Raw genomic sequence first — 20,811 nt, forward strand, 5'->3', positions numbered from 1 at the left:
AGTATGCACTTAAACTTGTATAAAATTGAACAACTAGACACATTTGTCCTACATGGCAATTTTGTGTCCTACGTGGCATCCTACGTATATTATGTCATGTAAGACATGTGTGTCTACTTGTTCATTTTTTTACAAGTTTAAGTGTCTACTTGTGTACATTCAAAGTTGAAGGACATAGTTGTCCGTTGAAGCTAAGTTAAGGGTCATGATTATGTATTATGTCAAAAAATTATAAGTGAATTACAAAATCAATTTTATATTATTAGTAATAATTTTTTATTTTTAGTATTTAATAAGTTTTTCTAAATCTTTGTCCCCTAGATCAGCACGAGGATTGCACGTGCCCCTTTGCTTCGTTGTCAAAACTTTAGCTAAAAAGGAGAAATGGTGGCAGTTTTTGTAATTAACTTCTCAGCTAGGGGCAATTTGATGAAGAGAAATTCATAAAAGCCAGTTGAGCGCTTGTGAATTTCGTCACACACAGACACACTCTCAATAACATAAAAAATGAAGAAGGCAGCCATATTGTTGATGCTGCTCTTTGCCACTGTTGCTAATTCATCTCAAAAGGATGGTAACTACTTTCTACTATTCTTCAACTTCTCGATCAAGCGATCACAGTTTTCATTTTGTATTTTCATCAAATCAATAATATTTTATGTTTCATTTGGCACACATTTATGATATTAAAACTTCTTATATATGGTTTATATTATGAAAATTAATCATTTTTTTATATTCATTTTCGTCATGCTTGCTATAGCGTTCACTAAAATATGATCTATGAGAATATTCATTATGGTTAAATAGCCAAAAAAAAAAAAGAATAATACTGGCTAGTGTGCAGAGGCTAATACTGGTAATTATATGAGCAAGAAGAAAATTAATAAAATCATAAAGTTAGCCACTTATTAACATTATTACTATCATTCTCCAATTATGAATTATGAAAATCAAATATTTTTTGGTCATAATTTTTATATATATCTTTTTAATGTTTTGAATTGTCGATTACTATGATTTATAATACTTTTTATGTAGTTTCAAAATATGTAACTTCTATTTTAAAATTTCATGATCAAAATTAACGTGGTTTGACTCTTGAAATTCAAACTGTTACATCACATAAATCGGAACAAAGTGAGTAATATTTTTTTAAAAAAAAATATTTGTTTAAGTGGTAGAATGATCCAGCCATGTCCCCGATCTCCCGGCACCATTTTGGTATGTCATTCAATACCCCAAAATTAACTGTACCAAATTGTAAAAAATTATTTCATTTTTCTCCCCTAAAGCAAATAGCAATGCGATGTAGAGATAGAGGGGGACTTCATTTATTTATTTATTTATTTATTTATTCATGCATGTGATAATTGCAGAAGAGAATATGTGATGGCACCGCCAACCAACATGCTATGCTCTTTTTCCCACCTAGCTTAAAAAAAAACTACTCCATCTATCTATCTTTTACTTCACCGTTATATTATTTTGAAATATTTAACAATACTTGTCCAGTATATAAAATCAATGAATAATTTACTATTTTGCGTCTATTTTACTTTTGCTATTAAATACTCTTCACTTTTCACTATTCAAATGATTTATATTTAATAAGAATGATTTGGTAAAATTATCTTATAATTTACTGCTTTTTAATATCTATATAAAATCAATAATGAACAACTGATGTCGAACATAAGGAGTACTTTGATGAATCCATTTTACGACTCTTATTGATCTAATGCGCTCGTTAAACTAATGATATTTTGAATATATGTATGTCTCTGTCCTATTATATTTTTTTGGATTTCGAGACTCAAACAAGTCTATCTTTGACCGTAATTTTTTTTATAGATTTTTAAATATTTTGATCAATTATTGTGACTTATAGTACTTTTTACGTAGTTTACAAATATATAAATTTCATTTCAAAAAATTAAAGATTTCATGCGCAAATTTCCGGTCAAATTTAAATTATTTGTCTCCCAAAAAAGATAAAGTGTCGCATAAATTGAGGCAAATTAATTTTTTTTTTCCAATGATACTAATCCCTATTCTTGTTTGTAATTTGATCAGGATTATTGTCAAACGGCAACTTCGAGCTAGGTCCAAAACCATCGCAAATGAAAGGGACAAAAGTAGTAGACCGTCACGCAATCCCCAACTGGGAAATCTCAGGTTACGTCGAATACATAAAATCAGGCCAAACACAAGGCGACATGCTTCTTCCAGTGCCGCAAGGAGATTACGCAGTTAGGCTGGGTGAAGACGCATCTATTAAGACCAAAGTGAAAGTGATAAAAGGAGTTTTCTACTCAATTTCATTTGTCTTTGCTAGAACTTGTGCGCAAGAAGAGAAATTGAATGTTTCCGTTTCCCCTAATTCTGAGCCGAATGATTGGGGAATACTGCCATTGCAGACGATGTACAGTTCTGAAGGATGGGATTCGTATTCATGGGGATTTTTGGCTGAGGCGGATGAAATTGATATTGTGATTCATAATCCAGCTGTGGAGAAGGACCCGGCTTGTGGCCCGCTTATAGATTTCGTTGCTCTTAAGGCTTTGAAAACACCCAAAAGACCAAGAGGTAAATACTAAAATTTGAATTCGCATAACAAAATCTTACTACTTCATACCTCTAATAGGACCCTTGAGTAATACACCACCCAAAATATATTATTTGGACTATACTTTTTTCGTTCATCTTTACTTATAGTATTTAGACTTCATATTTTATTAATTGAGAGACATAACTATTTTATCACACTATCTTTATTAATAGATGCTCATAAATTAGATTTTAGAAATAAGTAATTAAGGTTTACTAGCCAATGAAATGGTTGGAAACCCTGAGTGGAGATAAGAAAAAAGCTAGGTGATTTTTCTCATCTGTCCTAGCCTTGGTCGATAGAGTTACCTGGTACATGTTGCTGGTGGGAGGTGGCATGTATCCCATAAAATTAGTCGAGGTGCGTGAAAGCTTGCCCGAACACCACGATCATTAAAAAACTAGGGTAAAACATGAAAAAAAAAAAGTATCTCTTGATATGTTAAAAGTGACAAAGTAAATTTTAGAAAATCTATTTTTGAAATAGTGAACAGAGAGTAATTAAGTGGTGAGTTAATTAATAATTATGATAAGATAAGTTTTTGAATTTTCACAATCAAATGAATCTTAGTACACATTTTACAATTGGAGGAGCCCGTGACATATATTTGTATTTACTAGGACTATGATATAGGATAGTCTAAAGTCTAATAAAAGAAGACAGAAATTACACTTCGACTATATGATTTGTCAAATTACTACTAACATACTGATGATATAAAAACTCACGCAGGCAACATGTTGAAAAATGGTAACTTTGAGGAGGGTCCATACATTTTCCCTAACACAACATGGGGTGTTCTAATTCCTCCCAATATTGAAGATGATCATTCTCCTTTACTTGGATGGATGATTGAATCTCTCAAAGCAGTAAAATACATCGATTCTGAACACTTCCACGTGCCCGAGGGCAAACGAGCCGTCGAGCTCGTGGCCGGAAGAGAGAGTGCCCTAGCACAAGTTGTGAGGACAAGACCAGGAAAAATATATGATTTGCTTTTCTCAATTGGTGATGCTAGCAACTCTTGTGAAGGATCCATGCTTGTTGAGGCATTTGCTGGAAAAATTACTATGCAATTTCCTTATGAATCTAAAGGTAAAGGTGGATTCAAGAGGGCTAGGCTTAGGTTCACCGCAATTTCACCACGCACAAGAGTGAGGTTTTTGAGCACGTATTATCATATGAAGAGTGATAATTCGGGTTCGTTGTGTGGTCCTGTGGTCGATGATGTGAGATTGGTAGGAGTTCGCAATCCCCACCTTCCATAGGTCTTTTTATTCATAGAACTTAAGTTTTATGCATGACGGAATATTGTGATGTTGTTCCTTGTAATACGTGTTATAGTTGATGAGTTCATGTTGTTGCTTCTTTTTTTTAATGTCATAGAAGAAAAAGAGTTCAAATGATGTACTTTTACATTATATATTGTTGTATTTTACATGTATTTATACAAAAATTTCGAATAATTAAATGAAAGAACCTTTCTTGGTTCAACATAGTATGTGTTCCTTCATCATTCAATTGTTATTGGATCAAATGTCACTTTAGGGACATTTACAAAGAGTACTAAATGTCACTAAAAATACATATTTAGCGGCAATTAAACTATTATTGTTAATTAATTGCCGCTAAAGATCTTTTTTGGTGTTGTGAATTGTCTCGATAATTTCCATTTGGAAAGAATGTGCATGAGCAAAAATTCAAGACACCCAGCTGATTAACTACTCAAATTGTGTCTCTTGTTGCATGAACCTGCAAAAGTAGAATGTCAATACTTCAAATTCTCTAGGCAGAGTTTATGCAAATGGCAATGTTTTAGATAGGTGTTTTCTCAAATTTTCACCAACTCTGTGAACTACAATTTCAAAAAGGTTGATTTCTCAAATGGTCGCTCAACTAATATGAGTAGTTATTACCTCATAAAGTCACTCTTTTTCTTAATTCCGATCTTTTCCAACAAAAAAAGTGACTTTCTGTTATAATAACTATAGTTGATCAGTGACCGTCTGAGAAATCAACTCTTGCTTTGACTATAAACTAATAAGTTCTGTTGAAGGAATTGATTCTCAAAATACCTGTGGATTATCCTCACTAAAGCTCTTGCTCCTGACCTTAAATTCCCCTCTACTGGTTGTAAGTTCATCTAGTATCTCAGCATTACAAATGTCTACTTCACCTTCCTCATGAGTTCCATTAGTAGGTGCTTCCTTTTCCTGATACAAAATTAATTATTTGATAGTTCACAATATAATAAGTTGATATACTTGAAAGGAAAATCGAAAAATTGATCATACATTAAACTTTTGGGGATCATACCTTAGAAGAGAAGCTGCGTAAACGTTGAGAGGCACCAACAATTTCCTCATACTCAGCTGCATCTAGCTCTCTCAAATGATGAGGCTGGAACAGCTTGGGGAGTAAATGTTGTCTTATGCTTAAGAGAAGAAAAAATGGCAAGGGGAAGAGAATTCCAACTATGGGGAGCCAAGTGACTCCAAAGCACAACAACAAGTATACAAACTGGAAAATTGTGAAAGTTGCAATGTATCTGAATGGCACTGACTCCACAAAAGATGCATGCACCCCTTCAAGAACCCTGCCAACATGGTCACTCAAGTTAGTTGAAGAAGGAAACGGGTTAAAGTTCTATGCACTGACAGTATAAGTTTTTAACGTCATCATGGTAATTTTTCATATCAAGTCTGATATGTACCTTAGAAAACAGAACGAAAACTTGCTGTAACAAGTTAAACCGCAGAAGTTCTTTAAACTGTTAATGTATATAACTTAAATCCTTTTTCAAGTACGTATGACATCAGATAACACGTCTTACTTGCTAGTGAAAGAAAAAACTTCATTATTTCCTAAAGTATTTGAAACGCGGACTTACTTAAATCTCCTTCCAGGGGTGATGAAAAGAAGCAATAATCTTTCCCAAAGTTGATTTCCAGGCAGGCTGTCAATAGCCATATAAGCAAAATATCCCCAAAGAACTGAAGTTGGTATCTTCTTTATCACTGGCATAGCAAAAACTGATGCTGCTACTAGTAGCGACTGTAATAGATTGCTCACTCTTTGTTCATTCACTCGGACAGGCAAGTAAACATCTATGTGTTTCTCTGGATCAAATGCGACCTCTGTTGTACCTCCATTTTTGTTTTCAGTACTTTTCATTACTGCCTCTTTTAGGTGTTCCAACTCTTTAGCTACTGTGTTCTGCAATAGGACACAAACCATTAATTCGTACAAAGCTTAATATTCATCTATCTGCATGTCATCAACACCTGTATGAACTAAGATAAACATTACTGTGAACTGAAACATTATTTGACAAATGAAATTGAGAATGATATACGCGATGCCAATAGCTATAGCTAGGCAGCAAGAACTGAACTGATAAGAGGTGGAAACTTACATCAGAAGAACTATCAATCTCTATGAAAACTGCTTGCATATTTCCATAGATTTCAGAGTTGCTAGCCTTTCGCTTTATACTCTCCTTGGCACTTTTAATCATCTTCCTCCGAATCAGCTGGTTCACATTGCATAAAGTTTTAATGGATTCAAAAGAGTAGCATCAACAAAATCACCAGCATATATGACAATCATTTATTAGAATTTCTAGCTAGTAATACTAACTACCTGTCTCTTGAGAACAGCCAAGCTTTTTGTATGCATAGGTGACTGAGGCAGGACGCCATTTGAAGGAGGCACGCCAATCAAACCACAAAGCAAAGTCTATGCAAATACCATTCATGTAATTAGATACTCTTCGGTTATCACACCAGTGATGAAAAATGAAAAACAATACAAGAAATTAGCTATTGATGAATACCATAAATCCCAAGAGCAAGATGTCATGATGATAAGCAGAAGGATTCTTAAGATTGAATTCTTTTTGTTGTGCCATTTGTGAAGCAACAGTGTGATCAAAGAAATAAAGTCCAGCTATCATTAGAGCTGGAATTAAGGCAGCAATGATGTATGTCGGAGGAACCTTCCCCATATCCTGCAATTGAGATTATGTGTCCAATTTCAAGATTTTTCAATAACCAACAGAAACATAATCCATCGATCCGTTCACAAATCAACACACCTTGATTACAGTCCAGTGATGTGAAGATGCAGATTCCCAAGGAAGGGGACTAAAGAGCCTTCTGGGAACTCCAGATGGAACTTCACTCGGCACTCCATATGAGAGTGCTGACCACACAAGAACCATTAAAGGAACACCATAATCAGCAACAAAGCTTCTGAACCAGCCTGATTTAATGAGAAAATAAAGTAATATTAGTTAGTCAATAGTCACTACATACATACAACTTCATGAAAAGATTTATATTATATACATCGACAGTGTAAGAAAATTATATCACTAATTATACACCTGTTCCATACCACCATGACCTAGCTTTTCTGCTTTTCAATGATGTGTAAAGAAGGCCAAATGAAAATATAACTCCAAGTAACCCGTTTATATGGAGCCACTGGAATTGATATTTCTCTAAACTTGAGTCCTCAGCTTTCGGAACTTTGAATTCACTCACTAACCCCTACAAAATCACATTAAAAATGCTACCTCAAGTTATATTTTCATAAGCTAAATTTGACACTCGTTAAGACTTGATACTAGTATTAATCAGATATTACAAAGAGCTGAATTTCACCTGCAGTTACCTTAATTGCCTCTTGAATAAAAAGCAGAGAAATGAGCATCCCAAATGTCTCCCCAGCTATCCTTGTAAATCGATTAATAATGTAGCACGCGTTAAATATAGCTAGAAGAACCAACAAGAGTGCTGTCCATACACAAACCCTGCAGAGTAATAACACATCACAATAAGTAGGAATTATATTTCTTCATCTCAAGTGACTTTTCGATAAAAATGTTAAAACACAGATACCATCCAGTCCACGCCAAGTAAAGACTCTGTCCCAATTCTTGTCTCCCTTTAGCAAATTTGTACATGTAAGTGTACATAATAATAGTTGGTTCAGCAACTCCTAATATCAAAAGAGGCTGACCGCCGAATATGGAGTGTATAATACCACAAATAGCTGTTGAGGCCAATGTTTCTACTGTGCTTACGCTCCCATCTAAATTAAGACACAAGACTATAGTATTAATGAATTTTGTTGATTAATGAAGTTCAAAATGTTACGAAAAAATAACCTGTATCTCTGCTCAATTGTTCTCCAAAGGCAATTACTGGAAGAGCAGATGCAAAAAATATATACGTAGTTGGAGCCAATATCCTGTATAGAAAAATGAAACATGCTCAAACGTCATTTTGTGAATAACATTTGAAAAAAAAATGGAATTTAGGCGAATGTTAACAAATAATACGTGAATCCAGCAATCCAATCGTGCTTGTAACATGAAGCTCTTCCTCGAAAATCATCGGTAATGCCTCTGAATGGAGATGTGAGAAAACTCTTCATCCCCTCTGCTAACAGTTCGAAAAAATTTACTAAAATGGTAGAGGTACAATTAAGTTGTGTGAGGAGCCATTCTACGTTTTGACATTTATTTTATTTCACTAGGACTTAGGGCATTTCCAACCCTTTACTCTATTTTACTCGTTCTCTATTTTTTTCATATAATCAATTTCAATCCAATTCTTTATTTTACTCATTAGAAAGGAATCTTTTTCTCTCTCCTAAATATTATATTATTATTTCTATTTCATTTTTATTTTCTTATTTCATAAGTAATATATATCATTCTTCTTTTTGACATTTATTTTATTTCACTAGGACTTAGGGCATCTCCAACCCTTTACTCTATTTTACTCGTTCTCTATTTTTTTCATATAATCAATTTTAATTCAATTCTTTATTTTACTCGTTAGAAAGGAATTTTTTTCTCTCTCCTAAATAATATAAAATAGAGAGTGTGAATAGTAGTTCTCCAAATTTGGAAAACTGCTATTCACATCTCTATAAACAGAGAATAGAGAGTAATATAAAAATGGATTTGAGAGGATATTCTCTATTTTACTCTCCAAATATATAATATAGAAAAAGGACGATAAAATAGAGATGGGTTGGAGATGGTCTTATAGCATTTTTCATTGGAAAACGCACAGTAAGTTCTGTTTTTCTTTTCTTTAGAGAAATTTAAATTAAAAAAACATTGACAATGGGAACAGAATATATGTTGTAGTCTCAATTTGACTAGTAAAAAGAAGTGGAAAAAATGAGAAAGTTTTAACAATATAAACAACACAGAGAGACGAATTAGTACAACGACGATGGGCTAATTTCAATTCATGTTTCATAATTACTTCTTTTTAGTATATTTTAAGAAAATGTCATTTTCTACGTTCAGTAACTTTTTAGTCCTTATATCCCACATAGCATGTATAATAACACAAAATGTGAAAGAACATTTCATATATTATAAACATTTAATTTTTATTTAAAACTATAAAATTTAAAAATCTTTCATGCTTTCTTAAAATTGGTAGTCATTCAAGTCGTGGGCGGGGGGTTCTTTGGTCCCCCTCCTTGCGTCTCCCTCATGTGCTTGCGGGTGACTAACGAACCGCGGTGGTGAAAAGTTCCAAGGAATACTAAATTTGTCGTCATGTGTGGGACATGCGCTTCTTTTGAAACAAAAACGACTCTAGGTCATCGATATCTTGTCTTTCGCATCAATAAAGAACGATAGCGAAATGAGATACTTGGTAATTGATATGAGTTGCAGAATCCTATGAACCATTGAGTCTTTGAATTCAGCTAGGACATATAAAACAAAACGGATGTAGCATAAGTTGCAATTTTCTTTTACTAAAATATGACGTTCCTTATTTATTTGACTAAGTTCTTTCAGAACGCAGTGATGAGAGTTAGCTGGAAATAAAGGGGGCTGTGGAATATTACAGAATTCCACTTTATTTTTTTTATTTTCCACCCTGCTTCCGATCGATATTCACTTTTGGGTCTAACTAATTTAAATTTTCGTTAGAAAAAATTATTTTTGGGGTAAAGTAAAAAATGCTCCTATCAAAGGTGATTTTATATTCAAGATCGAAATTTTTGACCTCCAACTATAAGGATGGATGAGTACTTACCACTCTACCACAACTTTTGATAGTCAAAACTCCGCTTTATGCTGCCTACCAAAATAGAAAAACAAGACGCAGAAATTTTGGCACAAATATTCCAAGAATTCACATTTAACACCTAAGAAAATTCTTAAGGCAAATTAATTCCACTGGTTCGTGTATTGACTAGACTATTCTATATGGAAACTTTTAGAATGAAATTTTATCTTCTTTTGCAATTGATAAACTTTTAGAATGAAATTTTATCTTCTTTTGCAATTGATCACTCTGACAAATTTTTTTTAATAAAAATATTGATTAAACATAAATTATTTCTCTTATATTATGTAATTTCTCCTTTTGTCATCCTATTTTAATGTACTACTGAAAATTCGTTTTACAAATATCCCTGATATTATTCAAATATAAACATCAACATTCTTGCAAAATGAAAATATTATTCAAAATAATATACAATTTCATATATAAGGCATGTAAGTGTTGAGTCATAGAAAAGGCACAAATAATAATGTTGATATTCTCAGATTTGTTACCAAATACATCAGTGCATGTCCTTCATGGCAAGCACGTATAAAACATAAAGGAGAAGAAATAACTGTGTGCTTGTATTCAACCATACTGTTACTCAAGAGTTTTTTTCACAAATAAGAGAGATTCTAGCAGCAGAAAATCTGCTACACTGTTCCGAAGAATAAAGAAAGTGTACAAAGATGTTATCGCCACTCTTAGGTGGTAGATAACAGAAAACAAAACCAAGTTCAAGAATCTGCAAAACAGAAATAAGAAGGAAGGAGGGACGGTAGAGAAAGATACATTTTGAAAGCTCTAACACTCGAGCTGCAAATTCACAATTAAAGCTACCAAAAGGAGAGGTGGACTTGAACCTCTCTGCCTTTTGAGTAAATTTTTAGAAAAGAAAAATTACAAAAGATATATGTGAAAAAAGGGGGCAAAAAGCTCAGTTGAATAAATACTTGCGACTTGACATTAGAGCATCCTATTGATGTTGCTGTTGTGGTTCCACTAAAATTCTATTGATGAATGGCGACATAGCTGCTAGCAATGCTTTTGGACATTCCTCATGTGGAAGATGTCCACAGCCCGATATGGCAACCAGTCTCTGTAAGTAAGTGGAGATCATTGTCAGATTTGCAGGAGTAAGCTTCAAATTTTTGCACTTACCAGGAACAGCATACAATATGTATGTTGTCCAGAAATTGCACTTTTTAAGTCTAAACTTATTGTGACTGCAAAAAGTTGTACATAATTTCTACTCTAAAGGTTGAAAATATCTATACTTCTTTGTGCCATGCACAAATACATTAAACTTTACAATAGTTACAAAATAAGACATGGGGCGGAGCTGCAATAACATATGCTTTTGAGACAAAGTGAACATTGCGAGAAATAAATCTGTATGGAATATATAAATGATTCTTTTTCACTTTTTGAACAATATGACATTTGTGTTTGGGAAATCCGGAAAGTGGTTTTCTTTTTCTTGTAATTTCTAGAGATGGTTAGTAGGGTTTCCATGTGTAAACCAAGTAAATACACATTCTTATATGATGGATGTTTCAAATACACTCCTTTTAAAATCACAAACTTGATTGCATGCGTCTACTTGTGATATGGCAACTCAACCATCTAAAAACCATTTTTCTTTTCTAAACATCTTTCCCATAGTATGTTATCCCATATTGTGTCTTCAATCTTTTATTTAACATTAGAACCAGAATGTTCTTTTACTTTAACAAAATGGAATTTCCGAAACCACCTTTAAGAGGTAATCATTCACAAAATTATTGAATTCATATTTTTTGCTTTGTGCATCAATAGATGTAATAGGGTGGCTTAAAAGCAAACAGTATTTCTTGCTTTTGTGTTTTACTCTGTTTAGTCTTAAAACAATCCCTAATTCTTTTATTTTCCTCGTACAAAGTGCTAAAATATTGTTTTCCCAAAGAGTTTTCTTTCTAAACGTCAAGGGAACTTTTCATATTTAAGAGTGTACTCCAAAAAAACCCCATCATAATGTCAAGAGGCAAGACTCATAAAATAAAAGCATTTATTATTTGACTCTTTAGGATTATTGAGAGACGATTACTTGCTAGGATCGAGCTAATCACTCACTGATCTATCTAAAAGAATTGGGCTTCTATTGCAAAAACAAACCAAAAGCCCAAAACAGCACAAGGACAAGAATATCACTTCTGAATTACCACATAGAACAAAGCAGGCTTTTCATCACCAAGAATGATCAACTCAAATAACTGTTGAACAGTTCATTTTTCAACCCCATATGGTAACAGCACGCATCATCAAATTGATTTAATTATAATAAACCAAAATATCCCTAGAGGAAAAGAATTTCAGCTTCTAAAATTAACTCAACTGGTTTTCCCATCAGAACCAACATGTTGCACAAAACACCTAAACGGGTAATATGAGGTTAAGGAAAAATACATGCAAAATCATAAAACACTGGATCAGAAAATTTTAGAAGAAATAACCTTCCCTACTCTTATCTCATACAAAGCTAGAGCATGATATAAAATAGACTACCACCACAAAGATCAAATTTGATGAGTGAGAGGGAGAACTTACAGAATTTACAAGTTTTGATGCCATCACTTGAACAGATTTTATAGATACAAGTGCATCTTCAGCTCCTCCGATCACCATAACTGGTAAACTTTCAACTGTTTTTAGCAATTGTGCCGCATTTTCTGGTGAGAGAACTGTCTCAGATGAATGTTTTCCTATCTCATGGAGTGCTTCATCCCATCCTTCTACACATAGTGGGGCCTGATTACACACAGAAGTAGAAAGGATGATATCATGATTATATCATAATCTACGAAAATGTAAGACTAAACGACTTGACATCTAGTACTCAACGTAAGAAAACAGGGGAAGATATATTTGTCCTGAATACCGGCCAAACTATTCTCATCTACGATATTTCAACTCTAGGTACATATATTATACGATCCCAGTGAAATAAGTGTAGATGCATCCGTTACAGCCTCTATCAAGTTGCAAGTCTCTCTAACTTTCACTGTCTTTTCCGTTTTCTTATGAACTTTGCACCAAAAAAGTTCTTACGTCAAAAAACAGTAGCATAGAAAAGATGTAACCTCATATACATCATAAAATGGTGTCCCAGAATTTGCAAGTGCAGAAACAAAATTCTTTGAATATGACAGACCAAACTTTCAGTGAGCATTTTGTACTCCATTCTCCTTTTTCTTAGCACTACCCGCATCCCACCAAAGTCAATTGTTAATATCATAATGAGAGAATATAAATAGATCAAATCTTCTGGGTTCTTTCCTTAAAATCAGAAAATCTAAGTATTTACTTTAATTTTTTAATTTCTAGCATTTGTTCTGTTTAGTTAATCCTGGTTAAAACATATTCTAACACAAGCAAAATCAAGTTTAGTTCACAGGTGTGGAATTCAAGATGTCCGGCTGGAGAGAAACTAAGGAGCACATTAAATTTATTCCAAATAGTATCAGTTCCAATCCAGAAGAGCGATCATTACCTAGTATAAATAAACAAACAGCAAGAACACATTCTATACCTTGTATAGGCTCAAAACATCAGTTGTCAACTTGGTGGCATCATACCATGCACGTCTATTAACAACTTGAGTAATTTCTGTTCGCAACAGTGGACGCACCAAGTGCTTTTTTCCAAGAGAAGTACGCAATAATATCCTCGCAAAGGCTGGAACCAGTTCTCTTGACAAGCTAACATCCAGTAATACAATCCCCTTAATATGGACCTAGAAGGCAAAAAATAATCAGGAAGATTAATATTACTCAGGAACACATGCAAAGGAGGTGCACATCATTTACCTGCAACTCTAATTTAAAACTGATCCTAAAGTGCTTCATATCAATTTTCTTAAAATAAAACAGTGCAATATATAGGTTAGAAACTCACTATGGGAACAGAAATTGCTTGAGCAAAATATGGGACTAATGACATTTTCTTAATTGTTTTTTAATGACATTGGTGTCCTGGCACCTTCCAAGCACCTTGACTGGGAACTTATTCTTATTTATTCATTAAATCATGGCTTCATCAAGTTTTCAGCTCATGCAGTTCAGATTACAGTAAAGCACACAAAGGTACATGCCAAGAAGAAAGCAGAGTCACAAGTCATACACATTAATCGACTTAGGAAAAGAAAAAAAAAAGTTAAACTCACATTTATCAAATTTATTGACTAAAAAAAAAGCCATACACATTAACTAAAAGAAGGTCAAACTCACATTAATTGAATTAGTGGATGATTGAACTCTTTGTGCAGCCTTCAGTGCAAGCAATCCACCATCATCATGGCCAACAAGTACAACTGAAGTAAAACCCATATCCGAACAAAACGAGAGAAGCAGATCAACCTGAAAAGTAAAAAATAGGACAGTTTAACAAAAGGCCTAAAATATCAAAAATTAACGATCCCCTAAATCATAAAACCCAGAAATTTCCTCAGTTTCTGGCTCTTGCTATTTGACATTCTCACTTCTTTTCCATTTAATTAATTGCTGTAATCTCTATAGTTTGGTCTCATGCTAAATTTTACAACAAACTTCATTAGAACATACAATCAAAAGCATTAGAATACCTGGCTATCAATCTTGTAGGGATTAGGCAATTGATTCTCTTCCCAGTCTCTCTGACGTGGCCTAGATGTCAATCCCCATCCTGGCCTGTCGAAGGCTGTGACTGCACAACCTACCTGTTGGGCTAGGTCATCCATCACATTTCTCCAAGAGAAAACCCCACCTCCAAAACCATGCACTAGAACAATTCCAAACTGATTATTCCCTTCAACATCTCGTACCGGGAATGAACATCCCACCTTACCAACATCATCTTCATCACCAGTTTCATCTAGGCAAAAAGTAGGGATTTCTTCAGACAGAACTGGGGAAGTTGGAGACACATCTAAAAGAGGCATAGAGAGAGTGTGGGTATGGAATTGAGTGCTCTGGCTCCTCCGAATACGATAATCGCTTTTTGACAAAACATGCAATGGGTTAGCAGAAGAAGGTGTGGAAGACAAAGAACGGTAAGGTGAGCCAGGCAAGCAAAGTTTGTAATGAACAGAGAGCCCAAGGCAAGAAATGAATGAACTGTCAACATCAGCAAGTAATATAGCAGGTACTTCCCCCTCCTCGTGAGCCGATCCTGCAAGTTTTCTCCTCATATCACTCTCAGTTCTTGTTTTACCTGTCGGAGTTGGAGATCGTGGTACCTTATTGTATGCAGAGAAAACAACTTTGCAAGGAAGAACCTGTAATTGTAGAGGAAACCAATTCTCAAAAACTTAAAAGCTTCAGATAACTGTACCTTTTCTTTAAAAGGTCACTAATAAATCAAGAAAACAGACTACATAAATAATCTCAATGATCTATATTTCCTAGGAAATAAAATGCAGTTAAATAGTAAATTGGTAGATAACCTCTAATTAAAACTTAGTTAGGAAAAGAGCATGTCCATTCTGTGAATGTTACAGAATTGATTCCAGGGAAGCATATCCAAGAAGAGTAAAAGTTACTAAGCATAGGGCATATAATAGCTTACAGCTTCTGGGTCAACTCGGTGAAACAAAAGCTTCCTCCTTGCACGACAGCTTGTTCTGTAAGCAATTACAGTATGTCCAAGAGCAAAGACCACCGAAGAAAGAAACAACACAGGCATCCCCCATGACTTTTTCAGATGAAGCCTTTGCCTTGAGATAGAAGATGAAGCTTCAACCTCCAGATATGAATTGACAGAGAAAACACAAGCTTTGATAGAAAGAAGAATGACAGAAATGATGGAACAGAATGTAACCGTTCCGAGGTATGGTCCATGTGAAAGAGCAGGGCCATCACATAAAGAATAAACACCTATCATCAGACACTAAAATGGATTAGTCTTATAGCAAACACTAACCAGATAATAAACTCGAAAAAAGGTCAATAAATATTAAAAAAAGTTAAATCAGATCATCCCATCTAGCTATTTTAGTTAAAAGAGTAAAACCTTGACAAATTATTAGACCTTTGAAGAAGAAACTCAAGCCATAGAGAGAAATCTAACTCAACTATCTAACATATCAATGGGGCCATAGCCTAGTAGTAAGGACCCTGAGGCAACTGTTGGTCTCCTAGGTAGAAGTTGATCGGAGGGAGGGCGTTGCTAAAGTTTACACGAAAACATGTTAGGGACATCATGAAAAGGGTTTAGAAATTAAAACCAAATATAAGATATTACATTGGGGAACTATACGTGCAAAGCCAAAATATAGCTCCAGGTATATCTGCAAATACCTAAATTTCAACTCGAAGCAGAAAAACTAGTTGAAAAACTGAACCAGATAGAAACACAAAACCCAAAGCAAATTGGAAACAAGCTTTAATCTAAAACCAACAGTTAAGAATTATATACAGTATGCATTAATTAATCATCAGAACACAATACCAGAAACCCAAACTAGTTAAAAGTCCACTATACAATCCTCGCTATCTCGCTATCATTATTCAGAAAACAATAAATAGAATTACATTGTTAAAAAAATGGAAGCGTAAACGAAAAACAATCACATACAGGTGATGATTAGAGATCTCATGATAGAAACGATAGGAATGTCCGTCAATGAGCTTTTGAAGGCATATCTATGCAAATGTTCTTTAAAACTGTAACATTTAACGCATGTAAAGCTCGAAATCAACACACTTGGTACCAAAACATCCCCAATTGCCACAATCAGTGGCGCCGATAGTACCAACAATGATGCCAACATCGCCACCATGAAATATATAATCTTCAAAAACCTCTTCACCTTCTCCAACATTCCTTTTCCCCCGGAACCCATTATCATAATTCCAAGTCCCAATGCAATATTGGCCTGGAAGATATTTCAGGTAAGGCTTCCTGAAATAATAGATCGAATACGATATAACGTTCTAGGTAAATCCACACGACAAGTTGGCGCAACGGCCATATCTCGCCGGCGGCGAACAAAACGCCGGTCAGCAACGATGTTGAGTCTGGGTATTCCAGGCCGGGTGAGGTCTCCGTTATGAAAATATGAAGTTACAAAGACAAAAAGTAAACAATTTTCTCCGGTTACAAAAATGAATTTCCTCTCTGTCGTCCTCCGGCCGTTGAAAAAAATGTAGAGAGAGGAGACTTTTGGTTTATCGCCGGGAGTTTTTAGAACTGTTTTTTTCTCTCTCTCCCCTTGTGTTGTGCCCCCCACCCCGCACCTCCCCTTCGTCGACTTGTATTTTGCTATACTAGTTAAAAATATTTTCTCCCCCTTATTTATTGAGGAGAAAATCATCCAATTTTTACCTAAGTTTTTTTTTTATATTAACAAGGGAATACGTATTTGTGTATGAAATAACTCCACAAATTGTATAGGAGAGATAAATCGTATTTTTTTTAGTTTATATGTATAAAGTTAATTGTTTGAGTATGACATATCTTTAAAAAAAAATATTGAAGGACATAAATTAATTGTTTTTTTTTTGTTTGAAAAGAATATTTAAGGAAATAAACTAAATGTTATTTTTTTCTTTTTTTAAAAAAAAACTAAGGGTTTAAATTTAATGTTACTTTTTTCTATTACCTTTTTAACAACTTCATTAAATGAAGTATAACTATGTAAGAAAAAAAACTCAACATCTTTTTTTTTAAGAGTAATTCACTTATTTTGAATTATCAAAAAAAAAATCAACAATTTATCATTTAATATAGACTAAAGAAGTTTTTAAGGAAATTCAAGCAATGAATTTGATTCAGCAAGCCAACTTTTTGGTCTCAGACAAGGAGTTTTGAACTTGAGACTAGTCTCGAGTCAATTTATAGCAACATGGTGAATTTCTAATTTTACATTTTTATTAAATTTTCGATCTAAATAATTTTTGAACATTATAAAAAGAAAAAAAGACTTCCTTTGATTCTTTATTAGAGCGTATATCTGAATATTTTTGGTCGAAGGATTTGGCATCACGTGAGTCCATTCAATTAATGATGAAGCTCCAAAAATGGCAAGTACAAATATGAGTTTAAATTATTTGAAATAATCTCAAATTAGATTCTCACTACCTCATTTTCCATCTGTTTCCTTTATCTCATATAATAAAGAAAATAAAAATATATTTTTACATTGACTGTATATTTGAAAATTGAAAAAAAGTACTTATTTCAAAGAATTATGTGTTTTGACAAATTTTTAAAATTGCTTTTAAATAGAAGTGGAGATATTTTTCTCGTGTTGGCAAGAAGTTAAAATATTTTGCTTCATAAAAAAAAAAAGTAGAAATAGAAAAATATTTTTTTTGAAGTCTAAAATATCCCTTCCATATATACATATTATTAATATATCTCTTATTAATTAATTAGCATATCTCATAAGTTTGGTTAATTTTCATTCAAGATTCTTTTATTTTTATAATAATAATTTTTAAATTTTATTTTACATAATTAAAAATAAAGATAACAACTATATTTTTGTTGGATTAAAATATGAAGGACTTTATTTATTTTTGTGATGAATTTATCCTATGTAGTGATTTAATTTGCGGAATGGTTTTTAAATTTATTTTGCTTAATATTTTTAATTATATTTAATTCATGCTAATATTATATTAATGTTTAATTAATTAATTTACGTATAATATTGATTGAAATTTTTTATATATATATATATTATTTATTTATTTATTTATTTTAATTTATTTAAAATTTTTGTAATAGATATTTAAAATTGTTTCTTACTATAAAATAATTTTATTATTAAAAGTACATTAAAACTTGCCCTTTTTCAAATGAATGCCAAACACAATTATTTTTTTCCAAAGCACTCTTTAAAAAAAAATTAAGAAAAACACTTCTAAAAAATAAGCACTTTTTAGTTGCAATGTCAAACTCGTAGGGTGATTTCGATTTTAACAACATTAATATTAATTTCTTTATTTATTTCGTCATTACTTAAGTGGCTATTTCCTTTTTAAAAAATAAATAAATACACTCTTCATTAACTTTTATTTGTCACTTTTTAAAAATATATATTTTCGGTTTTACTTGTCACACTTTTGATATATAAAGAAAATGTAAATATATTTTTTCATATTTATCCTGACCATTAAATATATATTTTTCAAGATTGAATATTAAACATCATTTAATAAGATAATTTTATAAATAGTTATATCAATAACTATTTCAAAATATAACAAATAAAAATGAATCGATCTGTAAATACAAAGTGTGTACCTCTGAGTCTGAATTATTCCTTACATTAGCTGGCAGCTTCGTAATAAGTATCTTTTGTGTATATTCCAAAGATTTGCCTCCAATTTTTCTTCTTTACTTTTTCTCTTTTTTTCTTTTTTGACAATGAACCTAACGTGACCATTTTTGGACAGAATTAAGCTTTCGCACCGTTATTTAAATGCACTTTTTGGGATTGTACACTAGCCCTAGATGTCCTATTGACACAGTCCACTCCACACTATGTTAGTACTAGTACTTTAATTCAACTTGGTATGGAAATGGTCCAACTATATTGTATTCATTAAATTATTTAAATGTAAATATAGTAATATAGTTAAAGTAAATAGAAAAGTGTTGAAAATATCTTTAAATTTGATGTAAATTATTAGTTTCGTCTTTAAAATTATTAACATAGTTAAAAATATTTGTCTACTTGACTAGCTAAACTTAAATATACTCTCGCAACATGACATATTAAGATGTCTCAAACTCTTGATTATTTCTTGATTTTTCAAACTGAACAAGTATTGTTTGATAACTATTTTTTAGTGTAATGGACAAGAACGAAAGATGAAGTATCAATTAAAAATGGGATAAGGCACAAGTACCCCTCTAGGTTATGACCAAAATTCAGAAACACACCTTAATTAAAATAAGGTCTTATTATCCTCTCGATTTTTATTTTATTTTGTAATTTTGTACACCTTTTGTCTTATGTGGCACACTCTGTGACTCCACGCAATTGAGGCGCGTGAGAGATATTTGAATGCCACGTAAGCCAAAAAGGTGCACAAAAATTTTAAAAAATGAGTTCAGTGGGTAATAGAATCTTAGTTTAGTTAAGATGTGTTTATGAGATTTCGATCATAGTCTAGGGAGGTATTTGTACATTTTCCCAATAAAAACCGGACAAATAATTATAAATAAATAAAGTAAAATTGGATAAATGAAGGAAGCATGGAAAGGGTAATATAGGAAACAAAATATGAGGAGTGGTGTAATTGGGGAACGTGGGCGGCAAATAAGCAGGATCATAAACCCAAGAACGTGACCGTGGGTTTCGCAGTTCGCAATGGAAGGGGAAGTGGGGTCCATCAGAGGATCGCGGTCTAGACCAAAACTTCAAAAAGATTTTGAATTTATTGTACGATTAAATTTTAATTTACATCGAGAATTGTTACGATTGAATCTAGTCAACAAAACACTGTACATATATTACCGTAAAAATATAAACCTCATGAACTCTAATGTATGACATGAGCAATCTTTTACATGAGGTTTTATTAATATCATCTCCCATTCCTAAGGTTTAGCTTAATCTTGTTTTGAAATAAAATATGTATTAAAAATATTTATTATTTATTTTATTAAAGAAATATATAATGATAAATTGACGACTAATATGAGACGGAGGAGTAATGCATGAGAGAGTTATAGCCAAAGTGTGTACGCATTTTAGTATTTTAAGGCACTCCCTATCGGTCACGCAACAGAACAAATAAAAACTGAACGATTACTTATTTTTCTTTAAGTAGTAACTAATAATAACTTTATTACTCCCTCTTGATTTGGAATTTGCATATGAATTTTTTTAAAAAAAATTAAATGAAATTATATATTTGTAAGCTATATAAAAAATATTATAAATCACAATAATTAACAATTTAAAATATTTAAAAAATATATGAAAAATTTATGCACAAAAATAAATTTGTTTAAATTTCAAAATTTAAATATGTCACATAAATTGGGATCAATAGAGTACTATGCAACAACGAAAAATAGAATGTTACGTTTACTTTGTATAGATTTTTTTTTTTTTTTTGGAATAAATGTTGTAGTTGT

General features: G+C 32.6%; 3 protein-coding genes across 3 annotated transcripts; 1 reads left to right on the plus strand and 2 right to left on the minus strand.

The window, feature by feature from the left end:
• Nucleotides 1-431: 431 nt before the first annotated feature.
• LOC125874799 (uncharacterized) lies at nt 432-4,117 on the plus strand. Its single transcript, XM_049555831.1, has 3 exons — nt 432-574; nt 2,077-2,589; nt 3,344-4,117. Exons 1-3 carry the CDS (start codon nt 508-510, stop codon nt 3,877-3,879), a joined length of 1,116 nt encoding a protein of 371 aa, XP_049411788.1. The 5' UTR covers nt 432-507; the 3' UTR covers nt 3,880-4,117.
• A 219-nt stretch (nt 4,118-4,336) lies between these two features.
• On the minus strand, nt 4,337-8,083 carry LOC125873440 (boron transporter 4-like). The gene is made up of 13 exons (XM_049554378.1): nt 7,959-8,083; nt 7,785-7,867; nt 7,516-7,708; nt 7,289-7,427; nt 6,999-7,164; nt 6,708-6,874; nt 6,447-6,620; nt 6,254-6,349; nt 6,027-6,143; nt 5,502-5,827; nt 4,928-5,207; nt 4,687-4,824; nt 4,337-4,363 (listed from the first exon to the last, which is right to left on the minus strand). The coding sequence occupies exons 1-13, from the start codon at nt 8,051-8,053 to the stop codon at nt 4,337-4,339; spliced, it is 2,001 nt and encodes a 666-aa protein (XP_049410335.1). The 5' UTR covers nt 8,054-8,083.
• A 2,093-nt stretch (nt 8,084-10,176) lies between these two features.
• LOC125874790 (uncharacterized) lies at nt 10,177-16,981 on the minus strand. The gene is made up of 7 exons (XM_049555820.1): nt 16,291-16,981; nt 15,283-15,590; nt 14,321-14,992; nt 13,968-14,096; nt 13,271-13,474; nt 12,289-12,489; nt 10,177-10,801 (listed from the first exon to the last, which is right to left on the minus strand). Exons 1-7 carry the CDS (start codon nt 16,562-16,564, stop codon nt 10,679-10,681), a joined length of 1,911 nt encoding a protein of 636 aa, XP_049411777.1. The 5' UTR covers nt 16,565-16,981; the 3' UTR covers nt 10,177-10,678.
• Between the last annotated feature and the right edge of the window lie 3,830 nt (nt 16,982-20,811).

Source organism: Solanum stenotomum, chromosome 8, assembly GCF_019186545.1.
Source record: "Solanum stenotomum isolate F172 chromosome 8, ASM1918654v1, whole genome shotgun sequence".
NCBI lineage: Eukaryota > Viridiplantae > Streptophyta > Magnoliopsida > Solanales > Solanaceae > Solanum > Solanum stenotomum.